Consider the following 27,578-nt stretch of genomic DNA (forward strand, 5'->3'; position numbering starts at 1 on the left):
CTGAAGGCTCTTCACTTAATCGGTGCTGTTATCACACCTGATGAGGCACAGCAGGAGATATTTGAGACACTTGCCTTTTGATTCCTTGCAACCAAGCAACATTTAGTAAGAATTACTTAAATCAGCTAATCAAAAACATGTTCAATGACATTAGGATGAAATGGGCTGTAGAACACATAAGTCAAGTAATTTTTCTTGTGAAAATCCTTCTGTAGAGAGAAAAGCAAATAAATACCATATTCTGTAACCTCTCTGCTCCTTGAGCTATTAATAATTAATTCCTGATTCCTTATTCCGTATTTCAGGTAAACTTTGTTCTAGTGGAACAATTGTTCAGGATCAGTTTCAGCTACTTTGTAATGGATTTGCTGGTGGCAACAACAACATGGCAGGAGTGCTTGCAGGTCCCTGTGTTTGCTGAGGAGCTGATTTGCACTGAGGACTGCCTTGCTCTGATTTGCTCTCATTTGCTTATTTGCTCTGAGGAAAACTGATGGGTCAGGATTCCTGTTCAGAGGAATCTCCTCTGAGAAGGGCCTGTCTTGGCAAGACCAGCACACAGAGATGGAGTTCAGCATCTTTCCTCTCAGTTAAGGGGGACCCTTAGGGACTGTCCTTCCCTCTCACTTACCCTGCAGTGGTGGACTCAGGTGAGAACCAATCCCCAGCATCCCTTTCCTTGCTGTCTCCCTTCCCTGGCCAAGTGGGACTTGAATGGCTCTCTGCCCTTCACTTTTCACTGGCCTGAAACCAGGTGTTAAAGTACTCCATAGCTCATTGCACATAAAATGCCCTGTGATTCTCTGTTTCTCACAAAAATGCATTTTTTCTGCTGCTTTGAAGGAAATTGGTGTTAAGCCATGAGACACCCAGCCCTTCCTAAACCATCTCCCTTTGGTCTTTACCAGTGGTGGCAAAGAAGTGCCCAGAGCTGTGGGATAGTACCAGGCTGTGGGCAAGCACATGACCAAGTTGCCGTCAGATAAATACTGAAACAGCCCTAGCCTAGATTAAGTCCTTTTTTTCCTTTTTTATAGTGAAAAGGGATTGGGTCACGTCCAAATATTTTATATTAAATTCTAGAACTTGCCTGTTTTCTCTTCTGTTACCAAGGCAAACGTGCCCCAGCTCCCTGACAGATCACATTAGGCTCAGTGGAGCTGTGTTCGATCACCTTGCTCTGGAAATCAGTGCAGGAGTGAGGGCAGAGCCACCACTCCAGACTGCTCCCAGGATGAGTCACCACAGCAAAGGCTCCTGCCTGAGTGAGCCAGAGCCGCCTCTCCAATGCGCTGGGCTTTCTGCACCCAGGACTTCTCAAGCCTCTTCTTCTTCTTTCTTTTCTTCATGAGATTTTATTCCTTGTCTTCATTTCTCTCTCCCACCTTCCTGCCCTGCGGAACTCTTTAATGTTTTAGCAGTTAAGGGAGGAAGAGAAGGCATCCTAGGCATCCTCTTTCCTGCTCCTTGGCAGAGCTGAGCGATGATCTGAGTGCAGAGGAACCCACTCCTGCTCCTGCCTGGCTGAGTCTGTGGCACCATTGCTGACCCTGTGGAAAGGTGGAGTACAGAGGTTGCCCTCAGGCCTCTCTGACGTGGCACCCATCCCTGTTAATAGGCAATGGGGATCCCCTGGGGGCACAGGGATGGTGCCACGAGGGGTCTTTCTTGCTCAGAGGTGGCAGAATAGGAGCAGAGCAATTTGGCAAAGAGGGCAGCCATTGCAGCTGAGGGCCCTCTTGGGACTTTTCTGTTCTCTGCTGAACAGCCTTGAGAAGGGACCTCAGATGCCTCTGTCAGATGCCTCTCCTCCACATCCCTGCACTGTTGTTGGGCATGGGTACAGGGATCTGACCCACTGTCTGCCTCCAGCACAGCTGAGACTCTTGAGTCATCTGCTTCAACCAAAAAAACATGTTTTGACTTAAAACATGGGCAAGCTTTGTTCCTACCCTGATGAGCAGCCAGATGAGGTGATGGTCCCTCAGTTCTGCAGTGACAGAAGAGTCCCTGGGGAGAATGGTAACGTTCAGAAAATGGAAAGTCTTCCTTCCCACTTCTCCATCCCACTCCCAAATTCTGAGCTGACACCTCTGTCATTGTCTGTCTCAGCAGTGGTGACAAGCACAAAACACTGCAGACGGCAAAGAGCAGAGAAAATACTAAATTTCCCTGGTCTGTGGTGAAGCCAGAGGCTGTGGGCATCAGCTGCTCAGCTGGGAAGTCATGCCTCTTGTGACAGGGGTGGGATGAGTTTTCCAGCAGAAGGAAGATGCAGAGCAGGTCCCACCCTGCCCTCCTCGCAGCTGTGGCTGCAGCCTTTCATGTTTTCATCAGAGAGGTGCAGAAAAAGCCTGAGCAGCCTGGCAGCCCCAGCACTCCTCACAGGTGCCACAGCAGCAGCCTCCGTGGGTGGAAAGGCAATTTGTGTTGTTTTTGAAGCATTGGGAGCTCTGCAGACATGATGGCTTTTCAGAAAAGGCTCACTGGAACAAATGAGGGGTTTTGGCTCAGGACCTTGTGAGATGCATCCCTTTCCCAACTAGCACCCACACTGCCAGACATCACCAAAATACTCCTGGTGGTCCCAGAGGGGTGTGTGATGGTTTTGCTGGGTGCACTAAAGCTGAGATCCCTGTCTGCTCATACCCAGCCTGTAGGCAGAGATGCCTGAGGCACGCAGAACCGCCAATCCCGATTGAAAATTGCAGAAAACCATGAAAAAGCAGAGCTGTGCCCCCACAACACCCATCTCAGAGCCCCCAGCCTGACATGCCCACCTGTGGCTGCTCATTCCTACTGCCAAGAAGCTGAGGAATCCTGGAGAGGGGCCCACACCTCTGCCACAGCTGAGCCTGCAGAGACATGATCCTGACCCAGGGAGCTGCCAGGCTGAGAGCACACACCAGAGGCTTCACCAGGCAGTCACAGACTTAATAAAAACCACAGCTAAGCAACAGAAACAATTGTCCAGAGCTTGATTTTTCTCCTTTCTTGGGCTGCATTTTTCTCTTGCTGTTGTGATGGGGGTACTCGCAGCACCCCAGGGCACACAGATCTTGCCTGCCATGGGCAGTGCTGTCTCTGCATGGCACAGGGATATCAGGTCTTGCAGGGGAGCTGTGGGATGGTCCAATTCTGATCACAGAGATGGCAGTCTTGATGATTTATTTTTCTAATCACTTGCATAGATTCTCCTATAGGGTCTCCAGATTTCAGGGAGGTGCCAAGCTGGGGTATTCCCCCAGCTGGGTCAAGAAGAGGCTCTCAGTAGATTTCTGCCAAGATGGAGATTGGGATCAGCACCCAGCTCTGCTGAGGTGCCTGGGAAAATGCCATCTCACCAGAGCCCCATACATAACCATGTCCTGTGCTGTCCTGGACCACAGGAGACCTAGCTCCACTCCTCCCTGGGTCCACACTGTGTCAATTTGCCCCAGTGCTGGAGAATTTCATGCAATATAGCACATATGTATACACACACATGCACATGGATACCAGTTCCATGTCCTTTGTTGCCTGTTGCTGGCTGGCACAGGGCTTGCATGCATGGGGAAGCATTTGAGATGCTGGTAACAATGTGTTTGGTTCAAAAGGATGGAAGGGCAACTCTTGTAAGTGTGTGAAGACAGAGTGGTCATTAGTACATGTTCATTGAAGTTTACCAGCTGTGTAACAATGGGCTTCTCTTTGCCATTTTACTTAATTTGTCTGTAATTATGTTCCTAATATAGAAATCATTTGGCATTTATTTACTGTAATAAAACTTCCCATTGCATTTAAACTCAATGTGAAGATTTAAGTATATTTAGGAGACACAGCTGAAGACCTGAAATTAAATGACCCTGGCTTCCTTTTGCAAACAAGACAAACTCAGATAAATGCTAGCAGTCAGATACACACATGCAGATCTGTGAGCAGCAGCAGCAGCTGCATGTACACCCCCAAAGAGAAATGGCAGCCCTTGTGGTGATGGGACAACTCCTCCAGCATCTTCTCATTGATCTGCTCTGGCCCAGGGCACTGCTCCTCTGACTGATGCTCGTGCTACTTTGCATACCTGAGCAGGAAAAATGCACAGGTAATGGAAAAACTGCAGGTCTTAAGATCACCATCAGCTATCTTGGTTTTGTGCACAGCTTGCACTGGCTTTCAAAATGTTTGATTTAATGGTTGTGGTAGTAGGATGTTGGGCCAACCCAGGACACCAGCCACATCCTGGCCCAGTGACACCATCATCCCCAGCCCTGCCCTGTTTAAAGGAGACTAGGGGGCAAATTTGCTGTACTTAATTTGCAGTTAAAAGAACAGGCCTGGGAATCACATCTCATATCTGCCTGCTGGTGGGTGAGCAGCTGCAGCTGCGGATGGGCCCCAGCACTGATAAATGACAGATAAAAGCCAGGCAGAGCTCTGCCACCACCACTCAACAGGGGTGACGCTGCTCCTGACGTGGTTATTTTCTCCCTGGATATACCGAGCACCACAAGCATACACTGGCAATAATTTTTTTTTCCCCATCCTTTCTCAGCACTCCTGCCAGTAGGCTTTAAATAGCAGGGGCCAGATAATCATTAACCACTTTGACGTATTGCAGCGGGGACAGACTGGGAGTTCAGACAGAAAGGACAGAGCTGGAGCAGAGCTGCACTACTGGTGCATCTCCAGCAGTGTTGTCCTCCTCAGGATAAAGCCAGTTCAGCCTGGCCTTGCCCTTGCTGCTCATTGAGACAAGCTCCCACCCTACTGAGAGATAGGGAAGAATATTATATATATAATTGATCAGTGAATTACTCTTTCCAGAAGTAGGGAAGAGCATTTCATGCATATGTTTGAAATGGTTGTGGCTGAGCCAGAGCGCCTTTCACTTTTTGTTAACTCTGGTTTTTCCTAATTTAGACTTGGATAACAGAAAAAAAAAAAAAAAAAAGAAAAAAAAAGGCAGGTGATCTGACTCCAAAGCACACTTCAGTATTTCAGAAGAACAAGATGATAGTGAGCAAATTGAGGAGGAAGCTTGAAGTTAGTTACTAGTTACTGACAAAGGAAAAATGCTGCTTAGACTCATCCCAGTGATGGAATGTAACTCTACAATGGGAAGTTGCAAAAATAAATGTTGTAAAATAGGGAAATAGATCCTTCAAAGGGTTTTTGGAGAGCAGTCCCTACAGGGATTTGGTCGGAGCGCTGCTGTTTGAACACTGGAGAATATATTGTGCAGACCCATCTTCTACAAACTTGCAAAAATGAGTATTAAGGTTTTAATTCCCATCTCTAATTGTTGTGATTTTTGTCTCACTTTGGGATTGCTTTTGTGTTCCTGTAGCTTTTAGCAGCAAAGGACTCTGCTGCTAAAAGCTTCCTGTGTATCATAGGAAATGGTCTGTTCCTGAGCTCTCTGTACAGACAGCAATGAGACTCCTTCTCCTTTGCTGTACAAAGGATTTATTCCTTTGATATGCCCCTGGTGTTTGTTTTTCTGCTGGTACAGGAGTGCATGTGCATGTGTGTGCATGTGGCAGTTTTACAAATGCCTGCTGTGGATAGAATTGGGCTTCACAGTATGCAAAAATAGCTGTGTGCCACATACAAGGATGCAATATTTCAGACGGCTGGAGAAAATGTGATAAATTGAGTTTTTGCTAGATTTGCTAAAATCAAGTCACTGGGGAATTCATCTCCACAGCTGAATCCTGAGGTTGGAGGAGCTGGCAGGACTGTGTGTTTGAGCATCACAGTTAGGGAGGGAGACTGGGTCCCCATGGTGCTGTCGGACATCTGTGAACATCTCTTGGCTCTGAAGAGAGAAGCTCAGATTTCAGAGACAGAGCCCCAGAAGCCAACGTGAGTCCAGGCTGTAGCTGCAGCTTTTCCCCTCTGCCTTTGCCTGGAGGTTGTTGCTCTTAGTTCCTGCTCCATCCTGCTCCATTCCTGATCCCTCATCATCCACGCCTCCAGCTGCTCGTTAGACAAAGCCCAGGTCCTGCACTCACCATTTTGAGCCCTGCAAGACACATTGCTGTGCAGTGAGGTGGAAAGGCAGGGATGCTGCAGATCTGGGGGGTTTCTGTGTGGCCTCCTTACTGCTGGGGCCTCACTTGTGTGCTGAGGGACAAAGCTGTTGACAAAATAAGGCACCAGGGACTGAGATGAGAAGGGCAGACCAGAGGCACAGGGCAGTGGTCCTTGTAGCAGGCTGGCTCTTGGTGTGGAAGAGGTTTGGCGAGTGGGGAAGCAGAGGAGTTGTGCCAAGTTCTGGTCCCTCCCCTTTTGCATCCTGTCTGGCAGTGCCTGCTCTTCTGGGCTCCTGATCACTCTGGTGATGTCCCACCCCAATTTCAGCCAAGGGCACAAACATGCCCAGCCAAACCTGAGCCCCTCAAATTGGACCTCATATGGGGAGTTTGAGTGCCCGGTGTCAGTGCTCATTCCCACGTGCGCCTTTCTCCCATCTAATCCTTCCCTGCTTCCCTTCTTCTGGTTTGCCATGTCACCCCTTGCCAGGGGGAAAAGGTTCATGGAGCCTACAGCCCTCCTTGCTCCCCTTCTCCGTTTGTATCCCCTCCAGTATATAATGAAAACCAGTAACAAGTATAGCCAAGGCTGGGTTTGTAACACAAACAGTTATTTACAGTTTTGCTACAATTTCATGAAAGATGACATTTTTAGGTGACCTAGCTGAAACAAATGAAACACTTTAAATGTTCGCATTAGGTTTTGTAAAAAGAAGTATCGCTCTTGCCCAGTGTGGTCCTCGGTTCCTGAGCTGCTGACACCGGATGTAGTGACCTAGAAGCTGACACAGTTTCCCACCACGGTTAGCAAGAGCAGGATCTGGTTCATAACCCGAGGCAGTTATGGATGTCTTTTACCATATCCAGCAGTGTCCAGTGCCAGGGTCTGTTATCCTGGTGCTCCATCAGAGTAGTGATGAGGCTGATCTGGGCTGTAAGAGCAAATACCTTCTCCCCAATGCTGAAAGTATGATCCAACCTTCCCTGTCCCATAGATATTCTGCCTTTAAAAGCTTTTTAATCTTGGAGCACAGTTAAATGTGCTCCAATCTATACTGTGGCTTTTAAACACTAAACAGTGAGGAGTAAAATGTAATGGCTGTCTCCTAACCTAAATAAGCAATGGCAAACAACTGTAAAGGGCTCCTGAGCTTGTGTGCACAGAGGAATTTAGTCTCATGGTGAACAGCATGATAGCAGATAGATCAGAATAATAGGGAGTGTTTGTGGATGTTTGTGGACCCTGTTAAAAGCTGCACCAGAAACAAGGGAGTGAGCCAGGAGGTTCAGTGTTTCAGCCACCACTCATAACTGTCTGGGTTGCAGGCCAGAACACAATTTGTTCTCCACCTTGCTTGCTTCTAGGGTGCAAATAGCCAGCCCTGTAGTTCAGCAGTATGACTGTCTGGGATGGTAGACAGTGTGGGAGAGAAATTTGAGGACATTTTGCATGCCTGGGCTTGAGGAAGCTACCTGGGTCTGAGCAGGCCATCAGTCTGGAGCAGAGGCTGTCTCACAACTTATCACCACCACCAACCTCACTTTCTAAAATAGGCAGCAGAGAGAGACAAAACCTGAGCAATGAACCGATGGTGTCTGGTTTCCAACAGAAGTGTGTCCACTGGTTGGGGTCAGTGTGGGTCCTCTGGAGTGGTAAGAATTGTGCTCATCCAGCTTTTCCTTCAGTGGTGACAAGGCATGTAAGACCCCAGTGTTTGAGACTGTTACATCCCTGACAGTCTCATTCACATCAGCCAAGCATTATTAGAGGGAAAAAGGGATGGAAGCAGCATGATTGCCTGAGCCAAACCAGGTAAAAAAGGAAGAAAGTTCAAATGGTGGATAAGGGAGCTTCTGCCATGCCTGCCATGTGTGCTGTGCTGTGGAAGGAGGGGAGCCTCGCTGATGCTGTCTGTCTGTCTGTCTGTTTCAGGGGGAGTTGCTGAGCCCGTGTCGATGCGATGGATCTGTGAAGTGCACGCACCAGCCATGTCTGATCAAATGGATTAGCGAGAGAGGCTGCTGGAGCTGTGAGCTGTGTTACTACAAGTATCACGTCATTGCCATAAGCACAAAGAACCCTCTGCAGGTAAAGGTACTAGAGACATTTCAAAGTCTATTTATTCTTGTTTCAATTTTTGTTTCTGGGAGCAAGTGGATTTTACCTGTGTGGGTTTTCCTTCCCTGTGCACAGGGATTCATATGTCTGAGACACTCAGAAAGGATTGCCAGGGGCTGGTCCAAAGAGGCCCCATGTTCTGCTCAGTGGTTCTGGGAGCATCCCTTGGGAGTCTGCTCTTTCTCTCCTTGGCAATTCCTATATTCACTTGCCTCCTGCTGAAAATTCCACAATAGTGCTATAACACCTCACAGCCATTCAAATGTGTTCATCCACTGGAGAGCCCAGGTGTGCCTGCCTCCAGGGCCAGGCAAGGACTGTGCCATTGTGGGATTTACTGCAACAGAGCACACAGTCTGTGACTGAGCAGTCGAGACTCCACGTGTTTATAGTTGTGCCATTAATCCTGATCTTCTCCTGCTGAGACTCCGCTGTGTTGGCGTGAGGGATGGTGGAGGCAGATGGAGAGTTCTTGGCACTCTCCTCTCTGATCTCACCCACTTTTTCGCTTTACTGCTCTCACACAATCATGGCAAGGCACAGGAGGTGTTGACTCTAAAACTCTGGTCTCTTCAAGCCTGATTCTTGATGGACTTTTGCAGATGTGCACACAACAGGTAAAGCACATCTTTGATGTGTCTATGAAAGTCATCCAAGGACCCACGTTCTTTCTTATCTGAAAAGCATTGTAGTGAATAAGTCACAATACAGACTGGTGATTTTAAATCAGGATTCAGAATGGGGAAACCTGTGTGACTATTAAAAATGGGATAAATTATCCTTAATAGCTATTGATTTATTGTGGGGGCAATGCCTGAAGATGCATTAATTACTGCATGCCTTTGCTAAGCATCATTAGTGCTCTGGCCATAAGGAAGCACATTACATCCAGGCACTTCTGCTTAATCAGCATCATCTGGACTGGAGTGGCATCACAGTGGTTTAGAGACGAGGGTCATGTCTGTAGGGATTTTGGTCTGTCCAGTGCCTGGCCCTCTGTGGGTCACTCTCTACCAGGAGGCAAGGACAGTGCTGGTGATGGTGCCCAGTTGTACAGGGGAGTGGGGGAAGGGAAACTCCTGCTCTCTCCTTCAAACTGCGAACTCTATGTGGTTTTTTCTAGGCCTGAGGTCACTTACCACATTGAGGAAAAAGGGACAACCCATTAGGACTCCAGACTTAAATGAAGTACTGAAATTAGGGGGACATCATGGGGAAACTTTACTGAGGGAAGGGAAAAACCTGCCTGCTCTCTGAGAGTCCCTACAGCTTCTGATTCAATTTTCCATTAGCCATGGGCTGGACACATCAATAGTTTCATCCCAAGCCTCAGACCCGGAATGTTTTAATTTCTTGGCTCTAGTAACTCAGAGCAGATTGAAACACAGGAGGGGAGATGTGGACAAAGCAGCTTTTGTTTATTTCTGGAAAGCTGCTCCATGATTGCCCTAATGCTTCCTGTGTCTCAGATTGGGGATGCGATGCTGAGCAGCACTGGAGGTTTGTGAGTACAAATTTGTGAGCCTTTGTGACCCCAGAACCGCCTTTATTAAATGACTTCAAAACACTCTGCACTTTCAGGGGGCTCAGGACAATGGGTCAGTGACTTTCTTCTGTTCCTCACTCAGCTAAAATTTGTTGGAGCTGCTCATGGACAAGCTTCCACCTCACACACACAACTTTCCTTGCCTGTGCAAAGCTTCTCTCTCTCTGGGCTCCCCTGGCAGAAAGTGGCCTGATCTGGTGGCCTTTGCCATGAACACTGGGTGGCAGAAACAGCTGAGTTAGAGAGCTCAGCTCCAGGAGCAAGGGTCTCAGAGCACTGTGCAGATCCAGGGCTTGGAGCCTTCACATTGCTGGCTTAGACTTCACAACACTTCTCACAGAAGCCCTGGGAAATTTGGAGGATGGGAAGAAGCAACTGGAGTGAAAAACTACTTGGCCTGGAATAAATGCAATGTGTAGAGCTACAGCTGTGAGCCTGGGTGCCCTGACTGGTGCCAACACAAAGGCACTTCTGGGAAGCAGATGCTACCCTGGCATTAATATGCAAAATCCTGTGGGAAGTGGCTGATACACCAGGCCAGGACTTCCTACCAGTGCTGAGGGCTTGGGCCGCCTGTAACCCCTTACTATGAACGCCTCATTTCTCAGTGGCTCTCACCATCTGGTAAGATACTGGGAAAAAGGGGCAGAGAAGACACAGGAGTTACTACTATGCCCCAACACTGTATCCCATAACAAGTGACAGCATGTGCAGATGGGAGGAGCATCATTTCTGCTTGGTCTGCACCCCACATGTGGATAACACAGGCTAGCTGGACATACAAGTATATCTCAAAGTCCCTGACCTTTCCTCTCAGGGTCTGCTGGAACTTGTGCCCAGCTTTATTCTTACAAGAAATCTCTGAATTTCTCAAGCACATTTTTTGGAGAGCAAATGCTGTAGGAAGTCAAGGTAATCAGTTTTTTCCAGACCAACCACAATACAGACAAGGACCACACAAGCCTCATGTCCTTGTCCAATATAACCTAATTGGGTGATGCTCTGAGCCTGGCTAGATTCTAACCAAGATCATGGCCTACCTCTCTCCTGTGTCCTGTATCTGATAGACTGCTGGGAAGCCAGAGCCAGGCAGCTGGCAGACCCTGGATCCCTGAAGCATGTCCAGTCGGTCTGAGCAGAGCAGCACATCCAACACCCACATGTTCCCTGGGACCTGCATGTTTCTCTGCCCATTTTGACATCTGCTGCACATTTTTTGGAGTGCTTAGAAGCACAGCATGGGCCAGATGTGTCTGGAGACTCATGGTGTGGGCAGAGAAGTTACAGCCGGGTTCATGCATAATTAACACAGGCTCCTTCCAGCCTCCAGGCTATTAGGAAGCTTCATACCAGAGAGAGACCTTTAGTCTTCTGTTTTGGCAGAATTAATCTCTGTAAATTAACCCACCCTACTCTCTACTTCCTGGATTGCAGGCATTTAAGACCAAAGGTCTTAAAGCAGCAATAGTGCTAACCTGCTGAGGCTGGGGGATTAAAGTTGTTGGACAACACAGCAGGTGTCCTGCCAAGCAGCAGTCAGGCAGTGAATGAGCAAAAATATTCCATCATCTGTGAACAACCAGGAAATCCAGAGCTTTTGTCCATTTATCCATCCATCCACCATCCATCCATCCATCCATCCATCCATCCATCCATCCATCCATCCATCCATCCATCCATCCACCAATCCATTCTGCTGTCCAGTTAGCCAGTCACTGAGACAGGAGTCACAAGCTTGGAGGTTTAAATGCTTCCCTCCATTGTAACACTCATGTAAAGCCCATGATTTTTTAAAGGCCCTGAAGGCCCAGGGGTTTAGAAGCACATGATCATACTGCCTGCACCCTGGTGCTGATACATAGTGGAGTAGGTATCTACCTTGATGGGCCTCTGAAGTGTATTTAATCTATATACCTCCTTTGTAGTCAGTCCTGAACCACATCCACTCTGATGTTCTGATTTTAGCAAAGAGAAAATCTGTTTGAACCAACCTTCTCAACAACTGTCTGCAGTCTTGATGAGTTCAGCTCTGATTTACAGTTGTTATCTCTGACTCTTCCTGCATTGTGGGCTGTTTCTGCTCCAAAGATCCCCAGTTGGGGGGGTTGGGATCTGGTCTCTGTTCTCCTCTGGCTCCATTTTGTCCATGGTGATGATCTGTTAGGAGCTGATGAGTGCTCTTACATGGCCTGTTCATCAGGACACTCACAACTGCAAGAACAGCTGATCTCACAGGGCATTTGAGCTTCATCCTGAGATGCTGAGCTAAAAAGCTTGAGGCAAGTTTACTGATGTCTCCTGGTTGTTGTCTCCTGTGTTGAGCATGAGCTTTGTTTCTCCCAGCTGAGCTTCAGCTGCAGCCTGCAAGCAATGGGTGCAGTCACTGCAAGAGAGACTTCAAGGCCTGTGTGTTAAACAGGAGTTTTCCAGGATGCTGGCACTGTAGCCTGAGTCTTACCAGATGCTGTGGCACATGGAGGAGGGGGGTTTTCATCATTGCACATTTCCACGACATGGCCCTACTGGGCCCTCCCGCCTCCTTGCTGCATTTCTAGTATTTGAATAAGCCACAGCATCTGGAAGTGTACAGCAGGGAAGCTATGCCACATCAGTGGCTTAATTTTGCTTGGTGAATTTATAAGAAAAAAACATCCTCCAGAAGATAATTGATGGCCAAGGTCTTGGGACAGCAGCAAGGGGAGAACCACACCCAAGCTGCAAATGATCCTCTCCAACCTTCTAGGAAAAACCTCTCTTGCTTGTGACCCTGGGTCTGAGAATTAAATTGCTGACTAGCACAGCTCAGGATGTTAATGATGTGTATTAAGGGGATGTGTCAGATACAGCAATAAAAATAAACTGAACTGCCTGAGGCAGGCATGGAGGAGCTCTCAGGGGAGTGCAGGAAGGCTCTTCCAGCAAATGAGACTTCTTTGCAAGCTGCTGCAGTAGGACATAGACATCTTCTGCAGGCAGTATCTGCCTTGGATATGTTTGTGCTGCTGCTTGGGAACCTTTGTAGACTGCAAGTGCCAAAGAAAGGGAAATACAGATCAGGCATTAAATACTGTAGTAATGACATTATTCATCTGTGTTACATGAGCAGGCTCTCACTTACAAATCTCTAAGCAGAAGCACTGAAGCAAACAGGGAAACAGGTTTGTGTCAAGTACAACTTGCAGGTTATGAAACAGTGCAGGAGAACAAGTGACATACTCAAAGGCAGCAGTACCAGCTTGGACCCTGACTAAAGTCATCACAAATGTCAGACCTGAGCTCCTAAGAAGCCCTTTCTGAGGCATCTGGGTTTGCAGAGCTTTGTGATTTGGGCAAAATGGGGAAACTTGGGGAAACTGGTCTGAGAGAGAGTGGTCTGCACCGGCAGACATGGGTGGTGTGCCAAAGCACGTGGCCCAGGGGGGTGGTAGGAGAGGACAGACAGCTCCAGACAGTTTCTCCAGAATGGTTTGGAGGGTTGGAGCACTTTTCCAGTGCGGGTGGCAGACCATCACAGAGAACTGCTTGGACATGTTCTGAAGCCACTGTGAGTCTGGAGCTCACAAAGCTGATCCTGTTATCCTGTGGGAGTCTTTAAAGCTTTTTGGTACCACCAAGTCCTTAGTTCTTACCTGTTCAGCGCTGGCAGAGCTTTCTGCCTGCCTAAAGGTCGTGTTCCTGACTGACAACCTGGGTGAGCTGAGTTGTTAAAAGGTGCACTTTAGTGCAGCTCAGTGGCTACCAGGAGCTCGAGTCATTATCAGCTGGGGGAACAAGGGCTCAGCTTTAGGTCTCTCCCCACAAGTGGGATTGCTTGACCTACTGTGATCTTGCTAGGTCTTGAACATTTGAGTGGAGATTTGGAGGGAGGGGGCTGTGTCTGCTGCTAGGCATTCAGACAAAGAGCTTTGGGGGTGTCAGATGTGCCAGTAGAGGGACTCCAGAGTTGCTGAGCAGCTCTACTGGTGATCCAAGGATGATAAGGTCTCCTGCCAAGTCCCTGGTCTGCTGGCCAAAATGAGGTTGGAGAGGGCTTGGGAAAAGGGGTGATTTTCTAAGGGCTGTTATGAAATCTGAAAGACATGGTGCTGTGATTGAGGTGAGCTCCTAAGGCTACCAGTGCAGGGACACGTCAAGCCCAGCTCCTGCAGCTGAAATTCATCAGCACATTCCACCTCTGAACAGCTCTTGGACCTTTCTGTCTGAGCACTCATGGGGGTAAGAGGCTCTATCTTCTGTCTCATGCTAACATCTTCTATCTCATACACTAAGACGTGTAGCAAAATGGAATTAAAAGGTGAAAAATAATGACTCTAGTTATTAGTGGCTCAAGCTAGATCTGGGACACTAAATTGCAGTTCTCAAGGTTGCCAGAGAGAAAATACAACATTTATTACTTCCTTTTTTTTAGTGGAAAATATTAAATTCTTCTGCATGCTGGCTGTTTTCCCCAATGTTCAGCTTTGACCCATTTACCTCCTTGCCAGAGGGTAATCACACCCCAGTGCCACCTTCTGAACAGAGTCAGGACTGCTGCTGTGTGTGTCACTGTCACTTAGTGCCAGATGCAGGGGGAGAGCCTCCTACCCCCTGGCACAGCTGACAGGCTCCAGGCTCTTCATTATCACCGCAGTGAATTTCCCAGCAGCCACTGCCAGCTGAGCAGTGTCAGGCACTGTCCCTGCCAGTGTTTCAGCCTCCCTGTTCCCAGCCAAGGGGAGCAGAGTCTGAGTTTTGCACTCAGGTGTAACTCTTCTGTTCTCTAAGCCACATCCCCTTTGACAGTATATTTAGTGCTACACCTAAGCCTCCCTTTCTCTGCAGAGCCATGGTGTTGGTGGTATGTGGCTTCTAGCTGTAGAAAACAGTTCCTTCACCTCTCATTGCTACCTTGGAAGGACCTGTTGCTAGCAGAGGCCTTGCAGTATGCCAGGCAGATGGTGAGGAGCCAGTCCATTACCTCCTCAAGAGAGAGAAATGGTGCAGAATGATTTGGCTGGCACAGGCGCACGCGGGTCAGTGTGCGGGGCTGCAGTGAAGCCTTCGCACGCAGCCCCAGGCTGTGCTCTCAGCACTCTCATTCCCTCTGAGTCAGCCACAGCCAGTGGAATGGGAGATGAGGTCTGGGGGAAGCTGCAGGGGTGAAACTGCAACCCCATGCACACAGCCAAGCTCCCTCCCCACCGCATGAATTTAGTCCTGGAGCTCTGGGCTAATGGCATTGCTTGCTGATTTGTCCTTTATTGGCTTATGGTGCTGTTGAGAACAAAGCTGGAGAGCTGGTGGGAGGACGGCAGAGCTGCTTATCCCACCCTCAGAAGCCAGATTTGTGATGGGTGCTGGGTGGCCTTTGCTCTGCCTGATGTCAGGAGAGGAGTTGCACCATTGCACCTCTGTTATGGACTCCAGCACGCCTGCAGCATTGGGACTTCCAGGCTGTTCACTGTGGGACCTTCTCAGTGGCACAGATGGGCCAGGTGGATTTGGTGGAGGCATGGAGCAGGTCGGGCTGTGGCAGAGTGGGAATGGGCTGTTGAAAAGATTACTGAGTGTCCCCAGTGCTGTGTTTGCCTTTGGCTGGGTCAGCTGCTGGGGCAGATGGCAGGAAGGGGACTGCAGTAGCTGAGCCCAGGGAAGATACTGGGTTTAGCTGAGTCCAGTCCTACTTCAGGAGGGAACAAGCTCTCTCTCTGCTCAGCAGCTCAGTGGCCATTTCTGTGGCCAACTACGAAATAAGCTGGTACTGCCCACCTCACTAGTGCTGCACATCCATGGAGGACAATTTGAGGGCTGTCTGCCCATGCAGGATGTAAGCCAAGGATCAAGGCTGGCAGAGGCAGAGGAATCTCCTTCAACTGCCACCCACAGACCTCAACCTCTGGCTGAAGCTCTCGTTTGTGCCTCTCCAAATGCAGCCCTTTTCAGGGAAGTGCATTTGGTTCAGGGGTTTGAGGGGTTTGGTAGCAGTGCCATGTGTGTCTGTACCAGCACAAGTCACCCTGTGCTTCTCACCCTTCAGTCAGGGTTCAAAAGTCCTTGCAAAAAACATTGCTAACTCCTGGCTGGCCTGAGCATTAAAGAGGTATCCCGTACTTGAACTCCCTTCTTGCACTGCAGAAGGATGGGACAAGGCTTGCTGGGTGATCCTGCTGTCCTAGGATATGTTTGACCAACATGCAGGGCTCTGAGATCTCACAAGACCGTTACTTCATAGGGGGACTGAATTTGGGCTGAATCTAGGCTAAAGGTTTTCAACTCCTCTGAATCCTCTGTACCTGCAGGAGGTTGAAGTCCATCTTTGTTTATCCTCCTGCCAGTCCCACTGTGATTTCAAGGGCATGTATCTCACAGCTAGAGGTGGCCTATATACTTCAGTGCCAGGAGAGACAGTCTCTCCTCAGCCTGTTTACAGATTTGATTTTTGATTTGCAGAAGATGCTATGGACCATGTCCCTAAGTCTTGTTAAAGACTCCAATTTCTGCTCTTGGTTTTATAGGACAGTTTTCTCAGCAGTGTAAATCTGAGTGGGGAGGTTTTATGCTGGATGACAGAGAGGAGTCTGGGTTTAGGATATTTATAACGTTGCTTATACAAAGCTCTTTGACAAAGTGAATGGATTTGGAGGAGTTACTTCTATTTTTTTCTTTTTCTGAGGAAGAAGCATTGATGTTTACCTTGGAACACAGCCTGAATATGTCTTCATCTAAAGGCAGGGTGTCCTGACCACAACAACTTGTGTTGTTTGTAGCACGTTCTGTGGGATGTGCATTGCTACTGTGAGATTCTACCTAGGGCTGTGATCATGTCAGATCTCACAAAGTGGCACAGAGCCAGCTCATATGAGGCCTTCAAAAAAAAAGCTTGGTTCTTTGAGATATTAATCTTTTGGTACTGAGATGCCCTGGATGAGGATGTTGCCTGGCTTCTGTTTGAGGGAGCAACTGAGCTTTACGGTTTGTGATGGCCATCGCAGGCCTACTGTTATGGGCATGTTATTTTTGGTGTCTTGCCTTCATCCATCCTGCCTCACTCAGGTTGCTGTGCTTTCCTGGTGAGATGCAGGACTCCTTTCCATTCATTGCCTCTTTAGTAGTGCTGCCAAGAAACCCAAGGCCATGCACTGTTGAACAACTGCCATACTCCATCCCAGATATGGATGGGGTAAAAGCACCTATGCCCAGAGGTGCTCTTTGAGATCTCCAAAGCCACCACAATGGTGTAAAACAGTAATGTGCTCCAAGTAACTAATTCTTCTCTTTTGTCCTCCCTCCTCCTTCTTGTGCCCTCCCTGTACAGTGGCAGGCCATCTCTCTGACGGTCATTGAGAAGGTTCAGATAGCAGCGGCCATCCTGGGTTCCCTCTTCCTCATCGCCAGTATCTCATGGCTCATCTGGTCAACCTTCAGTCCTTCAGCCAAGTGGCAGCGCCAGGACCTGCTCTTCCAGATCTGCTATGGAATGTACGGCTTCATGGACATTGTCTGTATAGGTGGGTGACTGTACCTCACACCGTGCCACCCGCTCACTCACCCCTGGAGAGGAGTGGGACATGGCCTGGAGAGCCAGCCTGTACTACAGTTTGGCTTGGACTGAGTCCCACAGCTTTTCCTCCTCTTTGCTTTTATGGCCCATTTTTCACTGTTCTCTCAGCTCATCTGGGCAGCCCCAGAGTGTTTCCTTGGCTGGGGTGGCAGAGGGACCGGCAAAAACACCAGAGAGAAGCAGATGTCTCTTCAGAGCAAGAAGTGGGTGGGGAGGTCTAGGGGAGGCTGGGGAGTGTCAGGCTTTAGAGAATAAAGCTAATCCTGGAATGGCTGATTTAGGGATTGCCCCACACCAGGCGTGGAAGGGTCTCTCCACATGCAGCTCCTTGGCTCTCCAGCCCGGTCTGCTCCTCATGATCAGTGGGACAGGTGGTATAGCCCCAGTCTCTCTGCCAGGCAGGAGTGTCTTCCCCTTCTTTGGCCCACCTTGGAGCTGCAAGTCCAAACCAGGTCACGGGCCAGCCTGGGGTCCTTGTCAGGTTTCTGGTACAGAGCAGCTCTTTGAGGATACAGCTGACTCACACTGCACAAGCCTGGAGAGCACAGCAGCTGCTGTCAGCCTGACCCCAGGAAAGTCTCCCTGGGACCAGTGCAGGTCTGCAGGATGGAGGGACATAGCTGCCAATACCTGCAGCAGCTCCTGAAACACTCTGGTGAGCAGCAGCCACCTCCAAATGTGCCCCTGAGCAGTGTCCTCCCAAGCACAGGCCACAAGATAACTTGTCAGTTCAAGTGACCCTGACAGGAAGCAAAAAGGGAACCAGAGACCTCTTCATGTCTGGGTCCTGGCATCACTGTTAAGAAGTTAGAAGAAGCCCTCTCAAACTCAGTGGGAAAAAGCAGTCTTCTTGACTTGGTGGATATGTGTATGTGTGGATAGAACCATTCCAGAGGGAAGAACAGCCCCCATTCCAGCCCTCGGGAGAAGCAGGACAGAGCAGCAACTTGTGGAATTTGGGTGCAGAAGTAAAACAGACCCAGTGGCAGGGATAGAATTCTGGACTGCATACCCTGGTGTCCAGGTTCAAATGGCTCTTGGCCTCAGCAGCCTTCCAGCACAGGACTTGGGGCTGCCAAGACCAATTCCTCCCACTGTTGCCACCACTGTGCTAGCAATGAGATGTGAGCTTGGCCTGTAGAGATCATCTTGCTTCTTCATGTGATGCTGGTGGACCTACCACATTTCCCCAGGAACAAAGTGTGTTAAAGAAAGCTGGGTAGCACCCATATGTTGGCACAATAGGCACAACAGGCTGTGTTCTCTTGCTGGAATAATTTAAAGTGGAAAAAAAATTTCCCAGTGCATGTGTGGTGTGCACATGGGTTGCCTTGTTGGCAGGGGACAGAAGTAGAGAGCTCTGAGCTGGGCAGACATCAGTAACATGATTAACTGGCTTTGATAAAGCTTCAAGAGCTGAGGGGAACTGATTAGCTCATCTGTTAATAGGAGGCAAATCTTCCCACATAGCAGAGAACAAACCATGCCAACCTTGGACTGAAGGGGAACTGAGCAGACAGATCAGATTTTAGGTTCTTTTGTTTGTTTGTTTTTGTTAATTTTTTCCAAGGATTTGGCCTCTATTTCTCTTTCCCACCTTCTGTGAGGGAAAAATAAGTTTATTGGCATCTCCACTGATGTCACAATTAAGCATAATGCCCTAAGCTGGGAGCTTACATCCCATTCCCAGGAACATTTCAGAGTCGTGACTTGGGGCATCCCCTTGTCTCCTGTTCCTCCCTGCACAGCTGGCAGTCCCGGGGTGCCAGGCATGCTGGCTTTCCCACAAACTCAAAAGGCAGTGGGAAGCATCACAGATGCAGTGAGTTAACATGTCTGTACGTGGGTTCTCTTGCCCAGAGCTGCTCCACTTGGGCTGTGTGCAGCACGTCTGCCCATGCTGCCAGGCAGCCCACCCATGCTCATCAGGGACGGGATGTTCTGGAGCACGTGAGCTCTGTCTCCATTCCTGTAGAAAAGCTCATGTGTGATGCTGCCAGCCCTCTGCCCCTGCCACCCTGCAGTGTAAAACTTGCTCTTTGAAATCCCAGCTGTTGGTGCTGCTGCTGCTGCTGTTGCTGCCAGCTCAGCGGTGGAGAGAAAATAAGTTCTGAGCAGTACTAGCTGAGAGTGTGTTCACTCTCCTCCCCTCCTCCTCCTCTTCTGCCCAGTTCAAACTCAGTGACAAATGAGATCTTCAGCAGTTGATGTGATCATCTCTCTTTTCTGAGTGACTTCTCCTCAGCCCTGCAGATTTCAGGGCGTGCACTAGCACTGGCCAAAAGGCTGCTCTGTCCCACTGAGGGGCAAGGCCAGGTCAGGCCAGGGGAAGGGACTGATCACAGGGAATTCTTTCCTATGAACACAAGCTGAGAGTATTGGGGTTGTTCTGCCTGGAGAAGAGGAGGGTCTGGGGATACTCCTTTCCAGTATGTCAAGGAGCCTACAAGAGAGCTGGAGAGGGACTTAGGGCAGGGGCATGTAGTGATGGAACACGGGTCATGGCTTCAATTTGAAAGAGAATAAGGTTAGATATTAGCAAGAAATACTTTACTGTGAGGGTGGTGATGCACTGGAGGAGGTTGCTCAGAGAAGTTGTGGGTCCCCAATCCCTGGAAATGTTCAAGGCCACATTGGACAGGGGCTCTAAGCAACCTGGAGTAGTAGGAGGTGTCCCTGGCCAAGGCAGCTTGGAACAAGATGATCTTTAAGGTCCCTTCCAACCCAACCCATTCTATGAACACTGCAACTGAGGTGAATTCCTCATTCACTATAACTTTGTGATGGGTGCAGCAGTGTGTCCCTAGAAGGCTTGAAGTGAGTTCCTCACTGTGGAACAGCTTTTCTCCCTCTCATTACCCTTCTTCCAAACCTTACTGCCTCATGCAGGGCCTTTTGAAAAATAGTCAAAGGCAGCTCTGGAGATGGAAAGTTCTGCTTCTGACTGCCAGCATGGCCCTAAGCCTCTTGTTATTCGTCCCTGGGTTTTAGTTTAACTTCTGCAAGTTTAGGATAAAACCTCTCATGGATAATTACAGTGGAAATGGATCTTGAAATACTGGAGTGTTGTCTGTGCAATTCAGTGTCTCCTCCTCTGCAGTAGAGCCCTTTTCCTCTTTTGTTACCTAGCCTGTGGGTGGGTAGGAAAGATTTAGGAACTAAGAAATGCTCAGTCATGGGGAAAGGGCAGGACATTAGGTGCACTCGGTTCTACCACACTTGGTTTTTCCAGCTAATGTAAGATGCTGTCTGTACATTTATTTTGTAACACGTTGGGCAGCCTTAGCTAGCACAATGTGATACCATAGGTCCTACAGTAATTGCATGAATTCCAGTTGTTTCTTCCTCCAGTTTGAGCCCCAGGTTTTTCTTTCCCTAGCAGAGAAGCAGAGGTTTGAAAGACAAAGTACTTACTGAAGAGCAGGTGTGCTGAAATAGAGCTTCTCTGTAGTTCCTGCCAGTTTGCACTTCTGTTATACCTAGATGTCTCACATCCATTGGGTAGCCAGTGATTCTTGTCCTGGAGGCAGGTTCATACACCCTGTCACTGAAGATGCTCAGCAGGACACTTCCTCTGGCACTGTGGAGTCTCAAATGGAGAGTCACCAACTCTGCAGAGGTGTGAATAAAATCAGACAGGCAGCCAGCAACTGCCCAGCTGTTTTGTGTGATCTCCTCTCTACCTGGTCAGTAAGGGATTTTGGTAGCAATTTGCCAAGATAGAGATATCTGTGGCAATTTGTATGGACAATCCCATGGCAGCACTGATCTTTTCCAGTGTGGAGTCAAAGGTGAGGGCATAAGTGCTTCCTTGCTTCATACAGCTCCCTCAGCACATTATTTGGTTGTTGTTATCCTCATATGTTCTGAAATGGTCAGATCATCTCCAAGCTGAGCTCTCAAAATATGACTGTTTACTCAGAGACCATTGATCTGTGGAACAAAATCCAGGGGTCTGGATTTCGCCCTCAGTCACTAAACCTTCAGTAATATACTAGTTTTCTTTGGACTTATCTAGATCTAGCATGCCCCACAAAAACAGTTGGGAGGGACAGGAACCATTATCTACCTCTTCACCCGTGATGAAAACAAAAACCACAACCAAATTAAAACCAGTCTGCTCCTCGTGATCAGTGGGACAGGTGGTATGGCCCCAAGCGCCAGAATCTCTGTCCTTCTGGGCAAGATGTGCAAGATGGGCTTTTAACACTGTTCTGCCCCTTGCTCTCAGACATCTAACAGAAGGGCAAGAAGCACTGGAAAAGATTGCTTGGGATTTGTGGGAACCTCCAGTACTGGATTTTATTTAAGAACCTGTTAGAAAACATATGTCAAGAACAGGTTGCAGAGATGATCCCAGTTTATGAAGGGGGAACAAATTAAATGCTTCTTGATATCCAGCCAGCCTCGATGTCTTTGATTCTGATCTCTCTTTCATCTGTGCTATCTCTGGTCATGTCTGTAGGACAGATATGAGAGTTGGATTAAACTAGAAACTGGTGATGGTGCCAGCATAGGTACAGCTCTGCTATGAAGTCATCTACAACACAGACATCTGAGATGAGGAACCAGGAAGGGAATGAGAAGTGAGATGGGGACTGTTCATTTGATTAACTGCTCTCTCCATGGTCCATGAGAGGTAAATCCAAGAGGTAAATCTCTCGCATAGTGAGATTAGCAAAAATGCCGATATTGAAATGCACAGACAAATGGCATGAGCCTTCACAGGCCTCAGGTACTGAGCAGAGAGAGTAGCAGCTTAGAGCTGGCCTCGAAATCCTGAGAGATACCTGCCTGTTAATTAAATGACAGTCCTTGGAGAGGAAAGGAGTGGTTTGCCTCTCTCTCTGTCAAGGTGCAATTAGGGGAAGTCGACATTTGTAGAATAAGGTGTCATTTGGGGTCAGGAGGACAGGAAAGCATCTCCTGTTAAACAAGAAGGAACTCTGCCAGCTAATGAGAGCATGTCACAGAGTGGGCTCAGGCATCCCCAGATGGGCTCTGAGGGAGAAGCATGTCCCAGGAGGGCCATTAGCAGGCTGTGTGCACAGGGCTGTGGTGATAGGGTTTGTGTGTGCCGGCCTGCTTGGGATCACAGGGCTATCCCTGAGGCTGGCATGCTGGGGGGTTATCCCCAGCAATGCAAAATTAATCTGGTCTGCCTCTCCTTGGATCACTGACTGATGGGCACTTCTGCTTTGTCTGTGCCCAAGTCCCTGCTCCCTGGCTCACCCTGCCTTGGTGCTGACAGCAGTGCATTTCTCCAAGCACTAAATCCTCGTGCTTTTTAAAGTTTTTCCCACTCTTTCCCTGGCTGGCCCCTGATGGTATTTGCCTTCAAAACAGCACTGCACCTCAGCAGCACAAGATGGGCAGAGCAGGACCATTCATCCAGCCAACGAGTCTTGTTGGCACACCATGGCAATCCATTATAGATCAGGAAATGTCTGCCTGCTGTTTTTAATCCCAGCTGCCAGAAAGAATAATCAAAAGCATCCAGTATGTCTGACAGCATCTCAGCACAACCATAGGTAATAACATAAGAAATCAATAGCCAATTAAAACCGATCCACAGCATTTGATCTTTCATAGTGCAGTGGGAACAGTAATTAATGGAGCTTCCTTGAAACAGTGACAATTCAAGCTTCCTGCCAAGACTAATGGGGTTTTGTTCTAAATGAGCTTTACCTTACAGAGAAAATGCTGGGCTGAGGTAGCCTCAGGGTGCTATCTAGCCAGGTCACTTGGGCCTTCAGCATTCAAAGGATTTAGGAGTCAAAGTCACAACGAAATAAAAAGAAACTGAGAAATGAAGTGTCTTCGGGGTCTTGGTCTTCATCTGTATCAGTCCCATTCTCAAAAGGGAAGCAGATGTTTTCATTCAAGTCCACACAGTCCCCCAAGGTACAAAGCTGGAAGAATTGCTACCATGGTAGCAAATCAGTTTTGTGGAAGCACCAAACCCACATGTTGGCTCAATGACACCCTAAAGGCAGAGCACAAGGCAGAGAAGTTCAGCAAATGTCTTTGAAGGAGAGACCTGAGAGCAGCCCACACAGCAAATGTGTGTGACTTTGGCATACCTGGAAGAGATCTGTGAGAATATACAGAATATACAGCTTTCAGCTTGATGCACTGCTTGCCATGCTCTTCATGCACTTCTTACCCAATTTGCATGTAAACTGGAGCTGTCAGGAGCTAATAGGAGTGGCCAGATCCAGCTCCTACCTTCAGAGCAGGCGGCTGGGATAAAGCTAGGCAGCAAAGTCACCTTTTCTTCACCATGAACTCTGGTTGGACACATTCAGCCACAGTGTGCGTGCTTTAAGAACCACTGAGCACATCATTGATCTATCAGCTGTACAGAGGCTGTGTAGACAGGAAGAGTCCCCCCAGGGCATGTTATGGGGCTCTCAGTCCAGCTGGGCAGGGTCCCTCCTGGGGAGCAATCATTGTGGGCCCTGTAGCTGGGCCAGCATCAGGAGAAGCGACGCTGCAAAGCTGATCTGGCCACTGACTCCTTGGCTGCTATCCAGGAACAGCGGATGCTCGGCAAAATTGAGACAAGCCACCCTTCTGCCCTGAAAGAAGGGACCTATTTTTATCCACTGTTGCATTGATTGTTCCATAAGAGAGCAGAGGGGCAGCTGGCACGTGTGCATTGTGTTCTCCCAGCAGTGGGCAGGGCTGCAGGGGCTTTGTGTGCCCACGGGACTCCAGCACAGCTCCAGCTTCGCTCCACAGAGCCAGAACATCACTGCTGAGCAAAGAGACACAGGTTTGGACCTGGCTTTGAACCCTCTCCCTCTTTGCAGGGAAGGAACTTGGCTTCCTGTACAACCTGAGCAGCACCTGGGCTTTCACATGTGTTCCTTCAGCTCCACACTCCTTCCCCACATCCATCTCCAGCAGGGTCCCACTGTTGCAGCAGGGCTCCAGAGATTTATTGTGAATAACCATATGGTGCTCTCTGCTCCAGTGGATCATTGTGTTCGGCGTTTAATGAGGGCAACACAATTAACTTTTTTTGAGGGAAAAAAGAAATTCTTTCGCCTTGTGAACTGCATCTTGTGCTTTCAAGTGTGATACCTTGCAATCAGAATGGTGCCTTACTGTCACTAAACTCCTTGATAAAATCACGTGCCTGGTGTCCCCAGTTAAGTTTCCATACGTGGGCAGAGGCAGCAGCGCTCACCTGCCTGTCACAACCTCTACACTGGCAGGAAATTCCCTTGTAGGCAGCTGGTAGGATCTCCCATGCCAGCTGCACAAATTGTGCTGTCTAGTAAGGGATGAAAAAAGTCCTCAGTTCTGTGCCAGGCTGTGTTTTTCCAACTGCCTTCTGTCCCATCACTCCTCCTACTACAGCCTGCATCCCCACAGACACATCACTCCTGGAGGTGGAAGCTGTGGCCCATGGCAGGCTGTTGTGGCTGTTGCAAGAGAATTCAACTCCATGGTCAAAGATGAGACCACAGCGGGGTCACCCATCATGTACAATGGATGAGGTTTGTCCCCAGCTCAGTGAGGTGCCAGAAGCAGAGGTAAGAAGAGATTAATATGAAGAGACATTAATCAAGCTCTGGGATCACCTTGTAGAGACTGATTGATGGCTACCTACTAGCACAGCCATCTTTCAATCCAGATGCAACAGGCTGTAATGAAGAACATTGCAAACAAGCCTATGGGCTAAGTTGCTGAAGTTAATTCTTCCTGCAAGTTACTCCCTGAAGCAGTGCTTTTCTTCCTGCACCATTACCCATGAATGACAGCCACAGCCTGAGCCCCTGTGTCCCATGGCAGAGCTGGTTCCACAATATCCATACTATGCCAGGTGGGACAATTCACTCTGCTCAGCCGCAGCCACACAAAGAGCCTTTCTGTGTTCTCCAAGGCTCTCTAAACCCTTTGCTGCAGGTTTAGCCATGCTCAGCTCCATTCACTGCTGTCACACCTGTGAGCTCAGCACTGGCAGATACCATAGGTGCAGGTAAACTCTTTCCTGCCCCTCAGCCTCTGTCAGCATTCACTCATCTGGATATTGCAGCCTTCAGCTCTGGTGGAAGACCCTTGTATGTGCAGAGAAGGAAGGAATGTGTTTTGCCTTCTTAGAGATTCTAGCTAGTAACAGATCAGAAATAACAGACCCTAGTCCTTTTGGCTTCTACCACCTTTGTTAATAATGAACAGTGCCTCTGTGGGAGAGGAGAAGACCTTTGCAGGGGAGAAGGTGGGGTGAGACCTGTGGCGACATCATCAGGGAGCAGAGAGAGGCTGCAGCACCCAAGGTGAAAGGCTTTGGGAGGTCTCACAGAAATCCTGTTGGTATTTTTTTGTCATGGCTGTGAAGGACAAAGCAGCACAGGACAGGCTGCACCATGGCATGTCCCAGGAACATGTTTATCCCAACAAAAGGCTGGCCAAATACCAACATGAACACCTTCTGCCTGACATCCTTGGGATGCCTTCCTGCATGTTGGAGGGGAGAGATGCCCACATCTCACTCCAGTGAGGCAGCAGAGGCAATCACCATGCACATGCCAATGTGTCACATCACAGGCATCTCAGGTCCCTTAGTTTAGCCCATGTGCCCTACATTACCCTGGGGGATGGCAAGGGTGGTCTGTACTCACCTTTGTGTCTCTCCTAATTGGTTTGTATTTCTCTTAGTGATAAAGCACTTAGGTGACTGGAATAGTCTGGAGGAATTGGGCTCAGACAGGACCTGCATCCCTTAGAAAATGAAAAAATTGTGAAACTATTCTCATTTTTCCTTACAGAATTTCAATTGCTAATAAAAGCAGAGAGGGAGGCATTAGTTCTACATTCAATAAGCAAATGTCATGTTTTGATCATTCTTGAACAAAGCATTTTGATTTAACATTTAGAGATGACTGCTCATGCTGAGTGTTTCAAATTCAGTGTCAGAATTTAGAATACAACATTTTAAAAAAATTCAATTCCAAATGAAACATTTTAACCTGTCTGCAAATACACGTGTGTTCTTCCATTCTGGGGAACAATGTGACTTTTTCAGGTCCCCAAGCAAATGTGAAGGCAGATTCCCAAGCTCTGTACAGCACAGTGGTGTTGTCCTTTTAAAGGAGTGTCCCTGGGATGTCTGGGGATCAACATGACTGCCCAGGCAGTGCTTTGGGCAGAGTGACATTAGCTATGGCATAGGAAGGTTCAGGACCCAGACGTGGAGGAATGGTTTCCATCCTGCAAACAGAATGAAGTGGAAGTCAGGTGCTTTTTCTCTTTTCACCATAAGTATTCAACTCCATGAGCTTCTGTAGGGAATGTCTGGAAATCTGAAGGTAGAAAAGACCCATAAAATCACCTAGAGACCAGTGCTCTATTCAACCTAGCTTGAAATGATTATTTACTCCCTTCTTTTAAAGACCTTGCAGTATCTGTCATGCACACAATGAATGTCTTTCACCTCTTGAACAAAGCCTTTTCAAGATGTGGGGTGTTGCTGTTATATCCATTTTAAATTCAGAGGAAAAAAAAAGATTCCAAGAGGATCTACCCAGTCCTAGCTACAAAGCAAGGAGGGGAAACTTTAAGAGAACAAGAGGGTTAATGAGTACTGCCTCCAAGCCCTGTCCCTCCTGTTCTGGCACAGTTATGGATAGACACACAAGTGGGGAATGGTGCTGGAGAGGCATGATTCAGAAGCAAGGGGGTGTTCTCTTGGTGGAGCTCCCATCTCTATTTATGTAGTTGATTTTTCCAAGAACAGTCTCATTTATTGCTGCCTGCATAACTGCAGATTTCCCTTTAATCCTCTGCTTTATAATGCCCTGTACAGGAGTACAAGGGCCCTTCAGGGCACAACACCCATTTTGCTCTAGCTGTCCACAGCCAGCTGACTTTATGGGAGTACTTCAGTTTATGCTTTTATCTACTGCCTGAGCAAGAATTTCTTTGGGTTTCATTTTACCTATTTTCAGTTATTTCTTGTTTTGCTTTAGGGTGGTTTTTATCACTGTTTTGAGTCAAGGGGTAAAAAAGTACTGGTCTGGGCAGTGCAGGAGGAGAAAGTTGTAGTTGGTAGTTTGTATGTTTACAGCTGGAAGTATTGTGGCATCTCCAGGGCCATGGTGTTGCTGTGTGCAGCTCCAGGGGTCAGCCCAGCTCCTCTGTCACATCTCTGCAGGACAGCTGGTGTTATTTTCCCATTGCACACAAACCGTGTGGGAGTGCTGAACAAAATGAAATTTCATTTCCATTGGACAGCTCTTCTCACTCCTTAATTTAGCCAGTGTTTCCTCATGTTGGGTCTCGCCAGCTCAGCCCTACAGGGCTCTGCCCATGTGTTGTGGGGAACATGGCTGAGCAGGGCTGCCCTGG

The 27,578-nt window shown here is 48.4% G+C and overlaps 1 protein-coding gene across 1 annotated transcript in view; it reads left to right on the forward strand.

The window, feature by feature from the left end:
* MARCHF4 (membrane associated ring-CH-type finger 4) overlaps nt 1-27,578 on the forward strand; it is a 93,786-nt gene that overhangs the window by 57,890 nt on the left and 8,318 nt on the right. Inside the window, exons 2-3 of the mRNA XM_058809885.1 lie at nt 7,948-8,103; nt 16,974-17,166. Coding sequence (XP_058665868.1) covers nt 7,948-8,103; nt 16,974-17,166 — 349 coding nt within the window. The remainder of the gene's footprint in view (nt 1-7,947; nt 8,104-16,973; nt 17,167-27,578) is intronic.

Source organism: Ammospiza caudacuta, chromosome 8 (assembly GCF_027887145.1).
Source record: "Ammospiza caudacuta isolate bAmmCau1 chromosome 8, bAmmCau1.pri, whole genome shotgun sequence".
Taxonomy (NCBI): Eukaryota; Metazoa; Chordata; class Aves; order Passeriformes; family Passerellidae; genus Ammospiza; species Ammospiza caudacuta.